The sequence below is a fragment of the Melanotaenia boesemani genome, chromosome 17, assembly GCF_017639745.1.
Source record: "Melanotaenia boesemani isolate fMelBoe1 chromosome 17, fMelBoe1.pri, whole genome shotgun sequence".
Taxonomy (NCBI): Eukaryota; Metazoa; Chordata; class Actinopteri; order Atheriniformes; family Melanotaeniidae; genus Melanotaenia; species Melanotaenia boesemani.
The window spans coordinates 263,111-281,857 of NC_055698.1; the positions used below are offsets into that span (position 1 = coordinate 263,111).

Sequence of the window (18,747 nt, forward strand, 5' to 3'; positions counted from 1 at the left end):
CGCTCTATCTTCACGCTCCCATTTTAAATTTAATGCAGATAGTTGCCGAAAAGTGGTTTCAACTGACGTAAAGCGCCCTATAAAGCCTGCTGTCGCGGTTGGTGGCGTTCTTTTCTCTTCTGCTGCTCTGTCGTGGTGGAGCTTAAAACTGGTCATGGGTGAGTAGAAAAAGTTCGCTTTACCTAAACGGCCACATTTACAGAAACAAGCACCCCAATCATAGTTCGTACTTTAAAAAGTGAAACTTGATTAGCTTGTTTTTATATGCCGCTGTCTTCTCGCGTTTTAACTTGGCTGTATAGCATCTTAGCATTAGCTTGATTCTGTAAAAATGTCCAAAAGTGTTTGTAATGTATTATTTCTTGTCGGCTGTAAACTAAGTTCCGATAATGTGCTTTTTGTGAACGGTATGGTTGGGACTGGGATGAGTCGGCAGAGGTCGGAAGGCCGCGTGAGGTGCCCATGCTGCCGCGTTCAGGCGCTGCGCGGCGGGTCGTCTCATTGAGTTTTGTCTAACGGTATCCTGAAAATTGGTCCCAATAATAAAGCCAATATTTTATGCAGTTTACGTAGCATTGTGATAATATTAAATGAAGACTCTTGAGTTCTGTTTAGTTAAAGCGCTGAAGATTGCGTCTACCCAGCATGCAACGCTTCATGTCGGTGTCACTGAACACAACTTCGGCTAATTGGAGTTGAAGAGAAACTGTGATGGCTGAGAGGTCCAGTGATGGTTCCAGTTATGTCCGCTATGACGTTCATCAGGAGTTTCATGTACCTACCACAGCGCCCGAATCGTGGGATTTTCCTGTGTGGTGGGCTGATTCCAGAGCGGCTGTGGGTACAAAACATCCGTCAGGTTTTGCTTTCACCTCAGCATTACGGTTGCTGGACGGTGACAATGAGGCCTGACACACTGGTCACGTGATGATTCCCAGCGTTACACCAGAATTGAGGTCTGAGTTAATTATAATGAAGGTTCAGTAAATTCACACACGGCTTTCAAAAATGGTGACCTCTGATCCTGGCTGTGTGAGGGTCATGCTATTAGCAGCGTCCAGACTAAAGCATGACAGAGGTCACAATATCTGACAGCCATCACAATGTGTGACTTATAATTAACTCAGACTTCACGACTGCTCAACGTGCATGCAGAGAAATGTACACGATCGCTCCCTTGCGGTCCCAGATTTTGGTGTAACCTGTTGTGGCGGGTTGGTTATTTTACTGAATTGCTTACCGGGAAGTTTTCTGACCAATATTGTAGCCTTTTGTAAGCAATTTTAATAAACTTTTTAAATTCCAGTTTCTATTCAGTGTTTATCAAGGAAAAGTATTTCCTGTATGAGATGGAAGATATCTGAATGTGAACTACTCCTATAACAATATAGAGTAGTTTACGTTTACGTGGAGATGTAAACAGCTTCACTTCACCAGCTAGAAGATGCAACATGTGGCAGAAAAGCCTGAAGCCTGAGGTTCACACTTCCACTAGAACATGTTTCGTTTTAGGAATCGGAGTCGTATTACTGCTTCCTTGGATCCGATATGCTTTGTAGGTTTAATTAATGTCGACACGTTATCAAAGATTTAAACATGAGGAATATTTGGAGCAGCTCGGGAAAACCAGACATTTCCGACGTTGACTTGTGTCTGTTTCAGTCATTTATGAAAGCTGAATTTAGGCGTTGCGTTTAATTAAAACATGTAACATACCTCGTCTTTCCCTCGCTTGTTGAGGTGTTCAACCCTCTGACTGGAAAAGTTGGACGAGAATATGAGGAAGAGTTTGTTCTTTCTTTCTCGCTCAAACCAACAAGCGACCGTTTGTTCACCCTGATTGAAATAAAGAAAGAGAAGCAGAATCTGGCTGAAGGAAGCTATCAAACCGTGACCCTGCATCAGTTGCTGTCGTGAAAATGAGCTGCTCTTTTCCATCTGCTACTTGCAACGTCTAAAATTTAGATTTTAGAAATGATCGTTCAGCCCTATTCATGATTTTTTTTTTTTTTTTACAGGAATTTGTTCTGAACTGGACCGTCGTGATGCAGCTGGACTTCATGATCACCAGTTTTCAGACCATTTTAACATCAGGTAAGCAGGGCAGGTGTTACCAGCTTGCTTTCTTCAGGACTAGCAGGATTCACGGCACAGTGTGAGCTCTGGTTCTGTCCGGTGGGCCGGTGGGCTCATACAGTGCATAAAGGAATGAATTCTCGGCAACCCACTGCTGTTAACCCTTTGCAGCAGTGTTACTCATGAGAAATTACAGCCAATATATTAATCTATTTTAAATTCAATTAAATTGAGTGTGTCCCTGTCCAACAGGTGTTGGAGATGACCTCAGGCCTGCAAGGTGAGTCATGTTACAGAACACGGACTGTTGGCGTGAGTTATGATGAGTGGCTAGATATGTTCAACTGCTCTGAAGTGTGATTGACAGCTGCCTTTCTGAACCACCTGCTGCTCTGAAACTGAATGTGGTGATGGTTCTGGTACATGTTCACCTGTGGTCTGCCTCTTGCAGGTTTAATCTCTGGAGCTGCAAGGACATTATGTAAGTATAGATGATAACAGGAAAGTCTGGAGTTCTGCTACTGGATCCAGAGCCTACAGATCCAATAGTGTGCTAGGCCTGAGGTTAATGGTCTGAGAGGATCCTGGTCTAGATTACCGGGTGACAAACCCTGGTGTTAGCAGACGGACACATTCAGCCTGTGTTCCATATGCTATTGAGTAATTGAACAACTTTCCATATAAATGTTTGTTCTTGGATTTTATGAAATGAATTTCTAAATACCGTATTTTCTGCACCATAAGGCGCACCGTGTTATAAGGCGCATGCTAAAACATGCGGGCTACAAAAAAAAGCAAAACGGTGAGTTTAGTTGAGCTTTATTCCACTATTTAACAATACATGCGTTATTTTTTTTTTTTTTTTTTTTAGTCTTTTCCCACAAATCCATCAAAGTCCTCATCTTCTGTGTCTGAATTGAACAGCCGGGCAGTTTCGCCATCAGGCAGGCCGGGTTCCCTCTCCTCATTGTCGGAGTCTCGTTGCCAGGTGGCTGTTCAGCAGTGATGCCGGCTTTTGCGAAAGCTCGGACAACAGTTAAAGCAGACACCTCAGCCCAGGCATCCGCAATCCATTCACATATGGTGGCGTAACTCGGCCGGCGCTCTCTCCCAGTCCTCGTAAAGGTGTGTTCGCCGTGTGTCATCCATTGCTCCCACGCTGCTTGCAACTTCACTTTGAACGCCCAGTTTACACCCATGTCCAGTGGTTGGAGTTCTTTTGTTAATCCTCTCGGAATGATGGCAAGCTCCGAATTCATTGGCTTCACTTGGATTTTCACGGTAGCGGTGAGATGGGCGCGCAGGGACGGTGATGTGTGGAAAACATCCGGTCACACCCCTCTCAGCCACTCATTTTCTCCTCGTCCATCCAGCCCTTTTCATTGGCCTTAACGATGACTCCGGCTGGAAACTTTACTTTTGGCAGCTTCTTCCTCTTTAAAAATGACCATAGGTGGTAGTTTCTGTCCATTACCATGGCAACCAAGAACAGTGAAAGCTGACTTCTCATGTCTTGTGGTGCGTATTGATACCGTGCTGCTCCCACAGTATAGTTCACAGGGATATGAAAAGTGAGGGGGGCCTGGTCCATGTTGACGTGGTTGGCTGGGTCTTTGTCGGGAATCTTCTTACTGCAGGTGTGGAAGATGTAATCCGCTGGCAGTTGCTGCGCCACAGTAGTCCTTGTGCAGATGGAGAGATGACGCCGCTTCATAAAACGAAAGCACCAAGACGGACCTCCATGGAAGTGTTTGATCTTCATGTCTTGTGCTATCGTTGCCTTCAGTCGAAAGGTGACCGTAGAGACGCTTCTCCCGGCTGTTTGTTAAGTAATCCACTGTTCAAGCTGGTCTTCTGTGGCCACCTCGCTTTGTTACCGCGGAAACTGTTTCGTCTTTTTAACTTTGCGCAGTTCATTTTCTTGCTTCCTCCACTTCCAAACCATGGATTCATTGATGCTGAATTCTTTTGCAGCTGCTCTATTCCCACGTACACCCACGTAACTGATAGCCTGTAGTTTGAATTGTGCCTCATAAGCATGTCTCTTCACTGGTGCCATTTTGTTTTGCAGCATACTGTAGCCTACCTTTTTAATATACCGGTACCTGCTGGGGGCTTGGTGGAGGTAAGCGCACGTGCTGAGGCGCAATGCTTATTTTTGAGAAATTTTAAGGCTTTTAGGTGCACCTTTTCATAGTGCGGAAAATATGGTAAATGTGACTTGTATTCCAGTGCAACATATGTCCGTCCGTACCCCTCCCTCGTGATGCATTTTACAATTGATGTGACTTACACTTCGGAGCAACTTATAGTCTGGAAAATACAGTAGATTTGAGGTCTATCCCGATAGACCCTTGCCTGTAGGGTGTTGTCGTTGGAAACGCCTCAGACAGCAACTCTGTAGTTTGCTTTACCCTCCTGCTCACTGCCATGAGCTTGGTGGGATATTGCTGCAGAACACATGAAGCTTCGTTGAGACAGCTGGTGGGACCCTGAATGCACCATTTGTTGTGCTGTGAGGTTTTTAAAATTTTCTCGTGACATAGAGAAGTACCAGTACGGCTCTACATCATGAAAAACAAAATTTTATAAATTACCAATTTTATCAACCCTAACCCTTTCATCACAATTAATACTGTCTACAGGTCAAACACATTTTAGGGTGCACCACCACTTTAACTTGATCTCGGGAATAGTTAAATATGAAAATCAAATGACCTTTAATTTTTTATTCACTGATGTTTTACTGAAGTTCTGTCGTTTTTGTTTTTAGGTTCCTGGATTTGAAACGAACGAGTCTCGGTCAGTGTAAGTTAGTCTTTCTGTCTTAGTCAGATATGCCATGAAGCACCGCATGGTATCTGCAGCCAGTCGGTTTGTCTTCTGGTTTGTTCAAAAGTCGGTGCGAGACTAAATTCGGCATTTGGCATCGTTGGTCTCCATGTTTTTGTGTGTGGAGTCCTGGTAATGATGGCTGAGACATAATTTAAAAACCTGATGTTTACCCTGCTTCTGAGGAGGTAACTGCATGGATCCATGAGCAGGAAGTGTTGAAATATCTGTTCACTCTGTGCCCAAAGGACATTCGTCCAACATTAAAAGCTTGTTTTTGATTGCAGGGAAATGGGACCAGTTGGAGAGTCAGTTGTGTCCTGCATAGGAAGAACATCCTGATGAAGTGTCTGTGGTTCCTGTCCAGATTTTGGCTGTTGATGGTTGAAACCTATAACCCACAAGCTGTTCAGGTGACCAGATAACTGTCAAAACTAAGGCCTCTACTCAGTTTGTAGAAAACTCTACACACCTTGTTAGTGACGGGTCTGTTTACATGATCATAATCAGATAACTGGGAGTAATTGGACTACTGTAATGTCTGAAATGTCTACATCTGCTTCTGAAATGTGATACTCTTAAAAACCCTGGAGTAAGTTATACGCTTTGAACATGGCTGCGTTTTTAGCATTAGCTGCTAAGGTGGGGCTAATAAGCTGCTTAATGGACTAAATGTGTGCTTCATTTATACTCTGACTTTCTTCTGCTGCGTCAAATCCTGTTTGAGATGGTGGGTTTTGCACATGCATCAGTATTAAAGATATTTAAGCATGTACGCTATCTACATGACGTCATGTAAACGGGCAGAAGTGTTTTTTATTCTTCAGCTAACTTTCACTGCAAACGTGCTGTTATTACATGTGAATTAAACATGTATTAAATGAGTGAGATTCTGGTCATTTACCAAGGCTGTCGGGATGCTGTGTTCCTGATCTGCTGTGGAGTTGACCTGAGAGCAAAATCCATCCCAGTGGTCTCCACGTCTGTGGAGGACTTACTGGGAACATGATCAATCAGACTGATCATCTGCTGTTTCAACCTCTGAATGAAATGACTCATCCTTGATATCCTGTTTCAGAATGGAAGCTGGATTGAGTCAGGAGGAGAGCGGCTGCCAGTCAGAGCCAGTCGGCGGTTCGATCCCCGGTCCACACGTTGGAGTCATCACCTCCACCCACGATGAATAGTTGCTGTGAAGATGTTCCGAGTGGAAATGTGTCCATGTCTAACTTGTCTGAGCTGCAGAGCAGTGACATGAATAAAACTTGCTCCTTTATTTCCTCGTTGTCTTATCTGTAGCTGGAAGCAGTTTCCATCGTGCGTCATGTGACCTTTTCTACCAAGAGGCTCTTTAACTGAAAACGGTCCCGTATAAATGAGAATGAAGCTAAACAGGAAAACCTGAACCGGCTCATCTGAGTAACAAGGTGGTGTTGGCTGAAGTCTAGTCTCCCATCAAGATCTGTCCATTTCTTCAAATGTTGGGGGTTTGAGTCCCTGTAGCAATTGTTTTAGTCCTGGAACTGAGACTAGGCTGACATGAAGAGGATGGATGATTTTAGGATTTTAGGGTCAGGACTACGACCATGGTTCAGGTGTGGACCTGGTCTGGTGCTGGATGCAAGTCTTGAAGGTAGCAAATGCAGACTGGTTGCTAGTGTCATCAGCTGCCCAGTGAACACAAAGTCCTGTTAGGCCCCATCGCCTTCAACTTGGTGTTCCCATCATGTTTAAAGTAAAAACTGTTTTGTTGCCAACATAAGCCTCTCAGCTTCAGACTTGGTCATTTTTAGTGAATCAGCTCTGAATGCCACTGGTTCATAAAAACCTCTGAAACTGATGAAGCTGTTTCTCCAACCCAGCAGCAGAGCAGCGAGGTTGGTAGGGAAAGGTGGGATGCAGGGGCTCCTCAAGGCAGTGAAAGGAGCCGCCATTTTCTCTGGCTGTGTGGACCACAAAGGCAGCTGACTAATACTGGGCTCACCAAACCGTTTTAACAGTCACAGACTAAAAACGGAAGTCTTTAGGAAATCTTAGGAGTTTTAGTGGAGTCACAGCGCTCCCGTCATCTCCATCGTTGGGTGTAAGCTGGTAATCTGCATCAGTCTGTCTCTAGTCTTGTATCTGTGACAATATCAAACGTGTTTGATAACATCGCAAGTCGCAGTGACGAAACACAATCAACAACCAGTAGATGAGCTCTGACAAAAGCAGAAACAGGAATCCTGACAACACCGGCAAAAACTGACGAGAAAAGAAAAAGACGAAGAAGCGGGGATGAAACGAGGTGGACGTCCAGGAAGAGGCGCAGGTGTTATTAGAAGTAAACGTCTGCTGTGGATCATTTATGTGTTACAGTATAATGATCTAACTAATGAGAGAAGAATAGAAACTCATTCATCCTCCAGATTCTCATGAGTCAGTGTAACACCTGGTGGAGGTACAAAGGCAGACGATGTGTAATTCCTTAATGATCCTGGAGGGAAACTCCTTGTTTGCTGTGGGTAGATCGGCCCTGTTCCATGCCAACTGTCCAACACGTCACAAACAATGCTAAAAGAATCTAGTTGTAGTCTCATAAATAGTGTTCATAGTCTTTGTCAAATCTCAGTCTGAGACTTGGATGAGACTTAAAACTCTGAACATTTGTCTTTAGATGTGATCAGGTCTCATTTGTTCACTGTTGCATTTGGATCTGTTGTTCAGCACCTTGCAGGAACACGTAAGAAGTAGTTTGTCATCAGCTTGCTTGCAACATATAATGATGAAGTTCACGTTAGTCGTGGTTGTATTGTCCCAACTGCCTGCAGAAAGTCAACACTGAGAAAAGATAAACGCAGTTAAGGAAGATTAAAGTTGCTGAAATCCAGATGAAGCCTTGTCTATTCTCAACAAGCTGTAAAAGAAAGACACGGATCTCTGCTTCAGTCCGAGCGTCTGCACGGCTGGTGTCTGGTGACTCCTCCCTCACATCCAGCAGAAACTGGAATACAACCAGAACTTCTACTGAAAATGAGAGTTCATGTATGATCATGTATCTGCAGAGACTTGCTGGCTTGACACAGTTACAGAACTTCACAATGAGCCATTTCATTGGTATCAGGTGTGTTGGAGCAGGGAGACATCTAAAACCATCAGAATTGCGCCCCTCGAGGACCGGAGATGGACACCCCTGTCATAAGTGCTTTTAATACAGTTCAGCTTGTCTATTATATGAGAAGATCAGTAAATTCCAAGTGTATACCTCCACCTCCATAGATGGTGGCCAGCATCCCTGGAGCACCACAACAGACTGTACTCTCACCATTTCCCTTCACACTGTACACCTCAGACTTCCTGTCATCTGCAGAAATACTCTGATTACTCTGCAGCTGTGAGGAGTATCAGTGATGGACAGGAAGCTGAGTTAGTGAGGTGGTGCAGAAACAATCACCTCATCTTGAAAAAGAGATGATTGTTGACTTCAGGAGGAACAGAAGTTAACAAAACTGTTTACATCCAGGGAGAAGAGTTGGAGGTGATGGAGGAATACCAGAACCATAGAGTCTAGCTGAACAACAGATTGGACTGGAAATGCAACACAGAGGCATCTAAAAAGAAAGGAGCAGACTCTCCTTCTGGAGGATGCTAAGATCCTTCATTGTCCATATCCAGAAGTTCTGGGGACTGATCTGGTTCTGGTTCTGTTCTGTTCTGGGGACTCGAGTTGATTGTCTGGAGGACAGTACTGCACAAGTTGCTGGACATAATGGACAATTCTTCACTCTCCGAACAATTCAGCGAGGAAACAAGTGTTCAGTCAGAGACTTCTTCAGGTGTGATTAGTTCATTTTCATCTACAGAAACATTCATACAGTCATTTATTTAATACAACTAACAATTTCTCAATAAGTATTTAATTTAAATTTGATGTTTTTATTTAGTTTTCTTTAATTTAATTTCTTTTTTGATTGGATGGAACAGTTCTTCAGTATTTATGGTGGAAAGTCTCCTGATAAAAAAAAGATGGTGAAACTGTGTGAAAGTTCAAGTATGAGAACACAGAGATGTCATCTGTTCCAAAACAGCAACAGTAAGGCAAACGAGTCATGTGACTCTTCTCATATTACAGAGGAAGTCACTGTTAAACGACAAACTAAATGTCCTTGGATTTTCAGTTCCAGACAGCTGCTAAAGACATTTTGTCAAAGGTCATTTTTAAAGATTCTGTAGGCGACATCCTGTTTTCATTTGTTTTCTTTTACAAAATGAAAATGTAAATGAAAATAGACATGTAAATCTGGTTCTGGTCCTGATGGAGGTTTTCTTTCGTGGTTCTTGTTCTGGATGGAGGTTTTCCTTCCTGGTTCTTTTCCTAATGGAGGTTTTCCTCCCTGGTTCTGGTTCTGATGGAGGTTTTCCTCCCTGGTTCTGGTCCTGATGGAAGTTTTCTTTCCTGGTTCTGGTTGTGATGGAGGTTTTCCTTCCTGGTTCCTTTTCCGAAGGAGGTTTTCCTCCCTGGTTCTGGTCGTGATGGAGGTTTTCCTCTCTGGTTCTGGTCCTGATGGAGGTTTTCCTTCCTGGTTCAGGTTCTGGATGAAGGTTTTCCTCCCTGGTTCTGGATCTGATGGAGGTTTTCCCTCCTGGTTCTGGTTCTGGATGGAGGTTGTCCTTCCTGGATCTGGTTCTGGATGGAGGTTTTCCTTCCTGGATCTGGTTCTAAAGGAGCTTTTCCTTCCTGCTTTTCGTTGTGCTGGAGATTTTCCGTCCTAGTTCTGATCCTGATGGAGGTTTTCCTCCCTGGTTCTGGATCTGATGGAGGTTTTTCCTCCCTGGTTCTGGATCTGATGGAGGTTTTCCTCCCTGGTTCTGGTCCTGATGGAGGTTTTCCTCCCTGGTTCTGGTCCTGATGGAGGTTTCCCCCCTGGTTCTGGATGGAGGTTTTCCTCCCTGGTTCTGGTCCTGATGGAAGTTTTCTTTCCTGGTTCTGGTTCTGATGGAGGTTTTCCTCCCTGGTTCTGGTCCTGATGGAAGTTTTCTTTCCTGGTTCTGGTTGTGATGGAGGTTTTCCTTCCTGGTTCCTTTTCCGAAGGAGGTTTTCCTCCCTGGTTCTGGTCGTGATGGAGGTTTTCCTCTCTGGTTCTGGTCCTGATGGAGGTTTTCCTTCCTGGTTCAGGTTCTGGATGAAGGTTTTCCTCCCTGGTTCTGGATCTGATGGAGGTTTTCCCTCCTGGTTCTGGTTCTGGATGGAGGTTGTCCTTCCTGGATCTGGTTCTGGATGGAGGTTTTCCTTCCTGGATCTGGTTCTAAAGGAGCTTTTCCTTCCTGCTTTTCGTTGTGCTGGAGATTTTCCGTCCTAGTTCTGATCCTGATGGAGGTTTTCCTCCCTGGTTCTGGATCTGATGGAGGTTTTTCCTCCCTGGTTCTGGATCTAATGGAGGTTTTCCTCCCTGGTTCTGGTCCTGATGGAGGTTTTCCTCCCTGGTTCTGGTCCTGATGGAGGTTTCCCCCCTGGTTCTGGATGGAGGTTTTCCTCCCTGGTTCTGGATGGAGGTTTTCCTCCCTGGTTCTGGTCCTGATGGAGGTTTTCTTTCCTGGTTCTGGTTCTGGATGGAGGTTTTCCTCCCTGGTTCTGGTCCTGATGGAGGTTTTCCTCCCTGGTTCTGGATGGAGGTTTTCCTCCCTGGTTCTGGTCCTGATGGAGGTTTTCTTTCGTGGTTCTTGTTCTGGATGGAGGTTTTCCTTCCTGGTTCTTTTCCTAATGGAGGTTTTCCTCCCTGGTTCTGGTTCTGATGGAGGTTTTCCTCCCTGGTTCTGGTCCTGATGGAAGTTTTCTTTCCTGGTTCTGGTTGTGATGGAGGTTTTCCTTCCTGGTTCCTTTTCCGAAGGAGGTTTTCCTCCCTGGTTCTGGTCGTGATGGAGGTTTTCCTCTCTGGTTCTGGTCCTGATGGAGGTTTTCCTTCCTGGTTCAGGTTCTGGATGAAGGTTTTCCTCCCTGGTTCTGGATCTGATGGAGGTTTTCCCTCCTGGTTCTGGTTCTGGATGGAGGTTGTCCTTCCTGGATCTGGTTCTGGATGGAGGTTTTCCTTCCTGGATCTGGTTCTAAAGGAGCTTTTCCTTCCTGCTTTTCGTTGTGCTGGAGATTTTCTGTCCTAGTTCTGGTCCTGATGGAGGTTTTCCTCCCTGGTTCTGGATCTGATGGAGGTTTTTCCTCCCTGGTTCTGGATCTGATGGAGGTTTTCCTCCCTGGTTCTGGTCCTGATGGAGGTTTTCCTCCCTGGTTCTGGTCCTGATGGAGGTTTCCCCCCTGGTTCTGGATGGAGGTTTTCCTCCCTGGTTCTGGATGGAGGTTTTCCTCCCTGGTTCTGGTCCTGATGGAGGTTTTCTTTCCTGGTTCTGGTTCTGGATGGAGGTTTTCCTCCCTGGTTCTGGTCCTGATGGAGGTTTTCCTCCCTGGTTCTGGATGGAGGTTTTCCTCCCTGGTTCTGGTCCTGATGGAGGTTTTCTTTCCTGGTTCTGGTTCTGGATGGAGGTTTTCCTCCCTGGTTCTGGATTTGATGGAGGTTTTCCTCCCTGGTTCTGGATCTGATGGAGGTTTTCCTCCCTGGTTCTGGTCCTGATGGAGGTTTTCCTTCCTGGTTTTCGTTGTGCTGGAGGTGTTCCTTCCTGGTTCTGGTCCTGATGAGGGTTTTCTTTCCTGGTTCTGGTCCCGATGGGGGTTTTCATTCCTGGTTCTAGTTTTGATGGAGCTTTTCATTCCTTCTCACATTCCGTGTTATATGGAATGCAAACTGAGATGAAATGTATGAGTTTTTTATGCATATTTTTTTGTTTAATTAATTTTTTGTAATTAATTAAATAAACACGTTAAATGCCAAACCCTAGTTCAGTTTCATGACTGTCCAGTTACCACAAGACTGAACAAGAATGGCTTGTTTGTAAGGGTGTCAGGCCTCTTTTCTCTAAAAAGAGTATGCCAATTATTTCAAGTAGCAGGGAAACATGGCAGCCCACTGCTCTCTAGTACATCTAGAGATGGGTCAAAAGCAGAGCATCTTCCAATCAGTATTAATAAAGTAAAAATGTAGATTATTTGCACCAACACCTCATACCAACTGTCAGCATGGTGTTGGAGGGATGATGATCTGCCTTTGCTCATCTACAAATCACCCAAACCATCCACCCAACCACTGTTGTGAAATCAGAAGAAGCCTGATGGTAAAATGTCAGTCATACCAATTCTCCAAGTGTGAATTGTTGTTGCCTCTGTGTTAGTTCTGTGATGGAGACCTGTTCAGGTGTACCCTACTTTTCACCTGGTATCAAGAGAGACATTTAAAGGATAGCTGGCACATCTCTCCAGTAAGTCATGACAGTGTTCCACATGATGCTGGAATATTCAGACCCATGTGTTGGTAGGATTAACTTCTGTTTACGCTTTAAATCCTGCTTCTTATGTTATCAGACACTTTGTTTTATCATAACCCTACCTGACATGTTGCCATGGTAGTCTTCTGTCTTCATCAGAGTTGTTAGACACTATGAACTTTATTGGATTATTACCTGCAGGATGATGGTTAAGACATTACATCATCACACTGTCACGCTGCAACGTGGGTTTGTTCTGTTACTACCTCATTGTAATCAGAGGCAGAACAGAGGTAGGTTAGATCTACCTCTGATCTTTGTCACATCAAATTGATCAACAACATCAGTCCTGGATTAAAAAAGTTTGCAAAAGGAGCCAGTGAGTCGCTGCGTTACATCTATAAGATACTGAATAACTTGGGTCGGTAACCACTAGATGCTTATCTGTTCAGTTGCTTGATGGGAAGTCTAAAAATCTTGACATTATTACCATCAATAAAAAGAGGCCCTGAAGAAAAACATTTGGGAACCTCAAGTTAAACTGATTCCAGCTTGCCGTACCTCTGTCTGCTTCACCCATGGATGCAGGCTGGTTTCTACAGTTTGTTATACTCTGATTATTGATTAATCAGATAATTACTTCACAAAACAAACATAAATAACTGTTGGTTCTGTTACTCAGAGATTCGGGACTGAACTGATGGTCTGACCCAGACCACATCCCCTTCCTCTGGTAGTCCTTGTTCACCTGATCTGGATGTCATGATGATGATGATTACGATGATGACGACAATGATGTTGACGACGACGATGAGGATGATGACAACGATGAGGAAGATGATGACGATGAGGATGATGATAATGACAACGATGATGATGAGGTGTATTTACAGTCCTTTACTAACTTGTGTATTTACTAACTGGTGTATTTACAGTCGGTTTACTAACTGGTGTATTTACTAACTGGTGTATTTACAGTGTTAACTAACTGGTGTATTTACATTGTGTTTAGTAACTGTTGTATTTCCAGCCTGTTTACTAACTGGTGTATTTATTAACTGGTGTATTTCCAGTCTGTTTACTAACTGGTGTATTTAGTAACTGGTGTATTTACAGTCTGTTTAGTAACTGGTTTATTTCCAGTCTGTTTACTAACTGGTGTATTTACAGTCTGTTTACTAACTGGTGTATTTAGTAACTGGTGTATTTACAGTCTGTTTAGTAACTGGTTTATTTCCAGTCTGTTTACTAACTGGTGTATTTATAGTATGTTTACTAACTGGTGTATTTAGTAACTGGTGTATTTACAGTCTGTTTAGTAACTGGTTTATTTCCAGTCTGTTTACTAACTGGTGTATTTACAGTCTGTTTACTAACTGGTGTATTTACAGTCTGTTTACTAACTGGTGTATTTAGTAACTGGTGTATTTACAGTCTGTTTAGTAACTGGTTTATTTCCAGTCTGTTTACTAACTGGTGTATTTAGTAACTGGTGTATTTACAGTCTGTTTAGTAACTGGTTTATTTTCAGTCTGTTTACTAACTGGTGTATTTACAGTCTGTTTACTAACTGGTGTATTTCCAGTATGTTTACTAACTGGTGTATTTAGTAACTGGTGTATTTACAGTCTGTTTAGTAACTGGTTTATTTCCAGTCTGTTTACTAACTGGTGTATTTCCAGTCTGTTTACTAACTGGTGTATTTCCAGTATGTTTACTAACTGGTGTATTTAGTAACTGGTGTATTTACAGTCTGTTTAGTAACTGGTGTATTTCCAGTCTGTTTACTAACTGGTGTATTTAGTAACTGGTGTATTTACAGTCTGTTTAGTAACTGGTTTATTTCCAGTCTGTTTACTAACTGGTGTATTTAGTAACTGGTGTATTTACAGTCTGTTTAGTAACTGGTTTATTTCCAGTCTGTTTACTAACTGGTGTATTTAGTAACTGGTGTATTTACAGTCTGTTTAGTAACTGGTTTATTTCCAGTCTGTTTACTAACTGGTGTATTTACAGTCTGTTTAGTAACTGGTGTATTTCCAGTATGTTTACTAACTGGTGTATTTAGTAACTGGTGTATTTCCAGTCTGTTTACAAACTGGTGTATTTCCAGTATGTTTACTATCTGGTGTATTTACAGTCTGTTTAGTAACTGGTGTATTTCCAGCCTGTTGACTAACTGGTTTTATTTCCATTCTGTTTACTAACTAGTTGTAGTCCCATCATATTTTCTAAGTAGTTTCATTTTCAGCCTGACTTTCTAACTGATTTCAGTCCGTTACCTTTAGCTGGACATAACTGTCTGGTTTCCAGTCTGGTCGTTGCTGACTGTTTTTTTCTGACTGGTTTTATTTTCAGCTGATTTTTGGACAGGTTTCCAGTCTGGTTTTCACTGTCTGTTTTTACTGGTTGATTTCATGCTGTCTGGTTTCCAGTTTGGCTGTTGATGTCTGGTTTTTACTGACTGGTTTCCAAACTGGCATTTGCTGACTGTTTTTCACTAAGGGTTTGTAGTCTGGCTGTTCCTATCTGGTTCTTACCAACTTGTTTATAGTGTGGTTGTTGCTGACTGCATTTTACTGGCTGATTTCCTGCGTTTTGCTGGCCGTCTCGTGCCCTCTGAAGGTTTCTCAGGTCTCTGCCAGTTTTTAGACTTCTCATGTTTTCCTTCCATCTCTCGCTTCCTGCTAACATCTGCTCTGCACGCTCTACATTCTAACAGCCACGCGGTGTTCACGCGCCAGCTTCCAGCGCGGATTGGCTGATGCTCACACAAACAAAGCTTTTCCACCAATGGGAGCGTTGTGCACGCGGTGAGCCACACCATCCACCCGGACTGCTCGTGTTCAGCGGAGCCTCGTATAAAACGCTCCCCTCCTTTGTTTACAGCAGAACTGAAGGAGTCCCGGTCAGTACAGATTGTCTCGGTCTCTCGGTGTCAGCCATGGTGGCCATGTCCAAGAAGGTGAAGATCTTTCAGATCATCTTATCGGACCCATGCAAGTCTTTTTACTGTGGAGGGGACAAAGTGTCCGGACGGATAGAAGTGGAGGTGACCGAGGTGACGCGCGTGTCCGCGGTCAAACTTCTGGGTGTGGGCTGCGCCAAGGTGGAGTACGCCAAAGGAAAGCAGCGGTGCCGACAGGAGGCCGAGTACCTTAGGCACGAGGAAGTCCTGCATCTGCACGACCAGCCCACCGGTATGTACCGACTTCTTCATTTTAACTGGTTCTAGTCATGACCCCGTAGGGGTCTAGGAGTCTGTGTGCTCTGTATGGGTCTTTGTGTGGGTCTGTGTCAGCTGCCCACATGACTCACTCAGATCAGGTTCAGCGGGTGCAGTCAGATCTGATGGATCAATTTTTAATCCAGATGTTCTGGTTGCAGATTCTGATGGCTCTGTCGTGCTGAGACCTGGAAACAAATACCAGTACATGTTTGGATTCGACCTTCCTCAGCAGGGGTAACTCACAGTCTATCACCATTCTCTTATCGGGATGTTACTGGATGTTGTTGTTGTTGTTTCATGCTCTGTCCTCGGTGCCTCAGGCAGCTGGTGTCCTCCTACAAAGGGAAGTTTGGTTATGTCCATTACTACGTGAAGGCCCTAATGGAGAGGCCTCAGCAGCCCACGCTGGAGTGTAAGAAGTCCTTCGAGGTGGAGGAACCTCTTGATGTCAACACTCCAGATTTACTGGTGAGTCAGAGCTGCTGACAAGAAGGAGATGATTGATGTGACATCTTCAGGTGAACTTACCTCCATCTGCTGTCTCATCAGTCTCCCACAGGTGGGACAAAGGAAAAGAAGGTCACCTGCATGTTCATCCCGGACGGTCAGGTGTCCCTGAATGCCAAAATCGACCGGCGTGGATTCTGTGAAGGTGAAGACATCTGCATCAACGCAAAGTTTGAGAACACCTGCTCCCGCATCGTGGTGCCGAAGGCTGCCATCATCGCCAAACACATCTACCAGGCCAACGGCCGCACCAAGGTCTTCCGCCAGAAGCTGTCCTCTGTCCGCGGAAACCACATCATCTCCGGGATGTGCGACGCTTGGCAGGGCAAGACCATCCGGGTGCCGAAGATCAAACCGTCCATGCTGAGCTGCAACATCATCCGTGTGGAGTACGCGCTCATGGTGAGTCTGCAGTATCTGAACCTCCGCCCACCTTATTAAAAATGAAAATACTAACATTGATGGTCCTTCAGATCTACGTTCACATACCCGGGAGCGAGAAGCTCATCCTGGAGCTTCCTCTCGTCATCGGGACTGCAGGTCTGGGCAGCCGGAGCAACAGCGTGAGCAGCCAGGAGGGTTCAGTTAGCAACGCCTCCCAGAGCTGGGTGTCCCTGCGGATGCCCTCGGAGCCCCCCAGCTACTGCGACATCACCCATGACTGCCGCCTGGACCAGCCCCTCACGCCACTGCTGGATGATGTGGACTGCGACGACAGCCCCATCTTCATGAACGCTCCAAGCTTCCCGTTCCCCCCGCCTCCGTCATACACTGAGGTAAGCCCCCCCCCACCACACACACACACACAAGTGGAGGTGGTCACATGAGCTCAGTTCATCTCAATGCTTTTGTGTTGCAGACGGAGGAGGAGTACAATGGCAACGCACGCATGCTGCCAGTCTGCTAAAGTCCACAGTGGGACCCCCAGATTCAGGGACCAGATCCAAGGTCCAGATATTAAAGACCACCCAGCTAAAGCGCTTGAAGAGAGGTAGAGGGCCTGACCTCCTGATGACGCTAAACGGAGATGTCTCCTGTTCTTCATCACCTGTGCTGATCTAGTCTTCCTCCTGGTGCTGTCTGAGCCGGGAGACGGAGGTTGAGCCACGCCCTCTGTGGCGTTCTACATTTCTGTATAAGCTGGCCACTTTGGACAAGTCATTCCAGTCCTTCCAAGAGACTTCCCAGAAGCTTCCAGAACTTTAAACCACGTTTTCCAGTGTTTGAACATCATTTTCTCTGTTGATGCACTTTCACGGCGTTTTGCTCTGCTTACTACTGAAGACAGTTGTTCTAATGATGTTTATATGCAAAATGTTTTTCAGGTTAAAAAAAGACAAAAAGAAATCAGAGTTGTTGAAAGCCCTTGTTTGACTTTCCGACCACCGTCTCAGATATTTGGCTGTTTGTCCCAAAAGCAGCTCAGATGTTTAGTGAAGCACCTTAACGTGACCGATGTCGCAGGTCTCCGTGATCCTTCTGGACTTTCAGGGCCAAAGAAATTAACTTGACTGATTTGCGAGAAAATGATATTTGACTAGTTGCTGTTCTTTGTATAATAGGTATTTTTGTAATAAACCCTGTGGGGAATTTTTTATTAAAGAAATGTTGAAAATAACTGATCTGCTTCATGTTTTGTTCCATCATCAGCACAAAAATATTTTCAGACTCAACAGTTTTATAGAATTTAGAAAAAAAAGAAATTCCTTCAACGTGAGTTTCAGTTTGAGGATTCTGTCCATTCTTCCCTGATGTCCACAACCTTCACCTGCTCCTCATCCTCATGATGACCAGCTCTATCTCTGCACTGCAGCAGCAGATGAGGAACATGGTTATCTAATCCCGGCTGCTTCTGCCTGGAGAACCTGGTTCTTTCAGGTTCTCCAGCTTCTTCCCACAGACCAGAAACAGGACTTTGGGTTATGTTATGTTGGTGGTTCTGATCTGGTTGGTAATGTGTTGGTTTCTGTGATGGACCAGGTGTCATCCTGCTGCACCTGGAGGGGTTACACATCACAAAGACCCTGGGATTGGCTCCACCCCCTACAGCCCTGTTCTTTTTTAATGTAGACTGGATATTAATTCGCACAGACCGGAGATCTGGTTGGTACTCCATGTTTGGACCTGGTTTGTTCTGATGTTTGACAGTTGTGCTGATCTATGGCTCATTCTCACTCCGTCTTGTCTGTGCTGCAGCAGCAGCAGCTACACATGACTGGCCCCATCTTTGTATATGAAATAGCTGCACAGACAGACAGCCGTGTACATTTGGACTGGACAATATCTGCAGATGAAACTCAATTCCTGTGAGTTTCACCGTTTTAGAACTGCCGCTTTGCACGCAGGCTCAGAGCTGACTGGGATTTTTTCCTCTACAGAAATGTTCCCAACTCGACCTGCTGACACCTTCCAGCGGCTGGAAGCAGCAGATAAGGAGCGTTTATCTGTGACTGGGTTGGGCTTCATGCTGTTGACTGCAGCTGCTTCACTGCCCAAGAATGATAAACAGAAAGCAAAGCTTCACATACAGCAGGCTGGTTTCCAACCAACATGCAGCAGGCCGAAGGAAAAGTTTGGAAAGTTCTTTTTCAACTGGGAAGAATCCACCTTTCAGATTTATTTGTATAAAATGTTTCCAAACTGGCTTGTGGAGCACGTTTCTTCAAGAACTGCAGCTGTCAGTCATTCAGAGTCACTAGATTAAAAAAAATTTACAAAGTATACCAGGATTTATTATTATTCAGGATTATTATTCA

The 18,747-nt window shown here is 44.6% G+C and overlaps 1 protein-coding gene, 1 long non-coding RNA gene and 2 other non-coding genes across 5 annotated transcripts; all 4 read left to right on the plus strand.

Moving 5' to 3' along the window:
- The first annotated feature begins 78 nt into the window (after positions 1-78).
- Positions 79-6,184, plus strand: LOC121656998. 2 transcript variants are annotated; one of them, XR_006013498.1, is made up of 7 exons: positions 79-158; positions 2,019-2,094; positions 2,329-2,356; positions 2,528-2,557; positions 4,850-4,884; positions 5,196-5,321; positions 5,987-6,184. It is a non-coding gene; the product is annotated as an uncharacterized LOC121656998 (long non-coding RNA). The 2 variants fall into 2 exon arrangements; XR_006013499.1 differs by lacking the exon at positions 79-158 and adding an exon at positions 791-815.
- Positions 4,407-4,539, plus strand: LOC121628388. The gene has a single exon (XR_006008161.1). It is a non-coding gene; the product is annotated as a small nucleolar RNA SNORA18 (small nucleolar RNA).
- On the plus strand, positions 4,923-5,061 carry LOC121628383. Its single transcript, XR_006008156.1, has one exon. It is a non-coding gene; the product is annotated as a small nucleolar RNA SNORA8 (small nucleolar RNA).
- Positions 6,185-14,483: 8,299 nt separating the features above from the next.
- On the plus strand, positions 14,484-17,609 carry txnipa (thioredoxin interacting protein a). The gene is made up of 7 exons (XM_042012277.1): positions 14,484-15,068; positions 15,145-15,455; positions 15,643-15,718; positions 15,805-15,952; positions 16,034-16,393; positions 16,465-16,767; positions 16,851-17,609. Exons 1-7 carry the CDS (start codon positions 15,049-15,051, stop codon positions 16,896-16,898), a joined length of 1,266 nt encoding a protein of 421 aa, XP_041868211.1. The 5' UTR covers positions 14,484-15,048; the 3' UTR covers positions 16,899-17,609.
- Positions 17,610-18,747: the final 1,138 nt, after the last annotated feature.

Coding starts and splice junctions, on each gene's coding strand:
- txnipa (XM_042012277.1), top strand. CDS start 15,049: ATGGGAGCGTTGTGCACGCG. Junction 15,069..15,144: donor ATGGGAGCGTTGTGCACGCG/GTGAGCCACACC, acceptor CTTTGTTTACAG/CAGAACTGAAGGAGTCCCGG. Junction 15,456..15,642: donor TCTGCACGACCAGCCCACCG/GTATGTACCGAC, acceptor TTCTGGTTGCAG/ATTCTGATGGCTCTGTCGTG.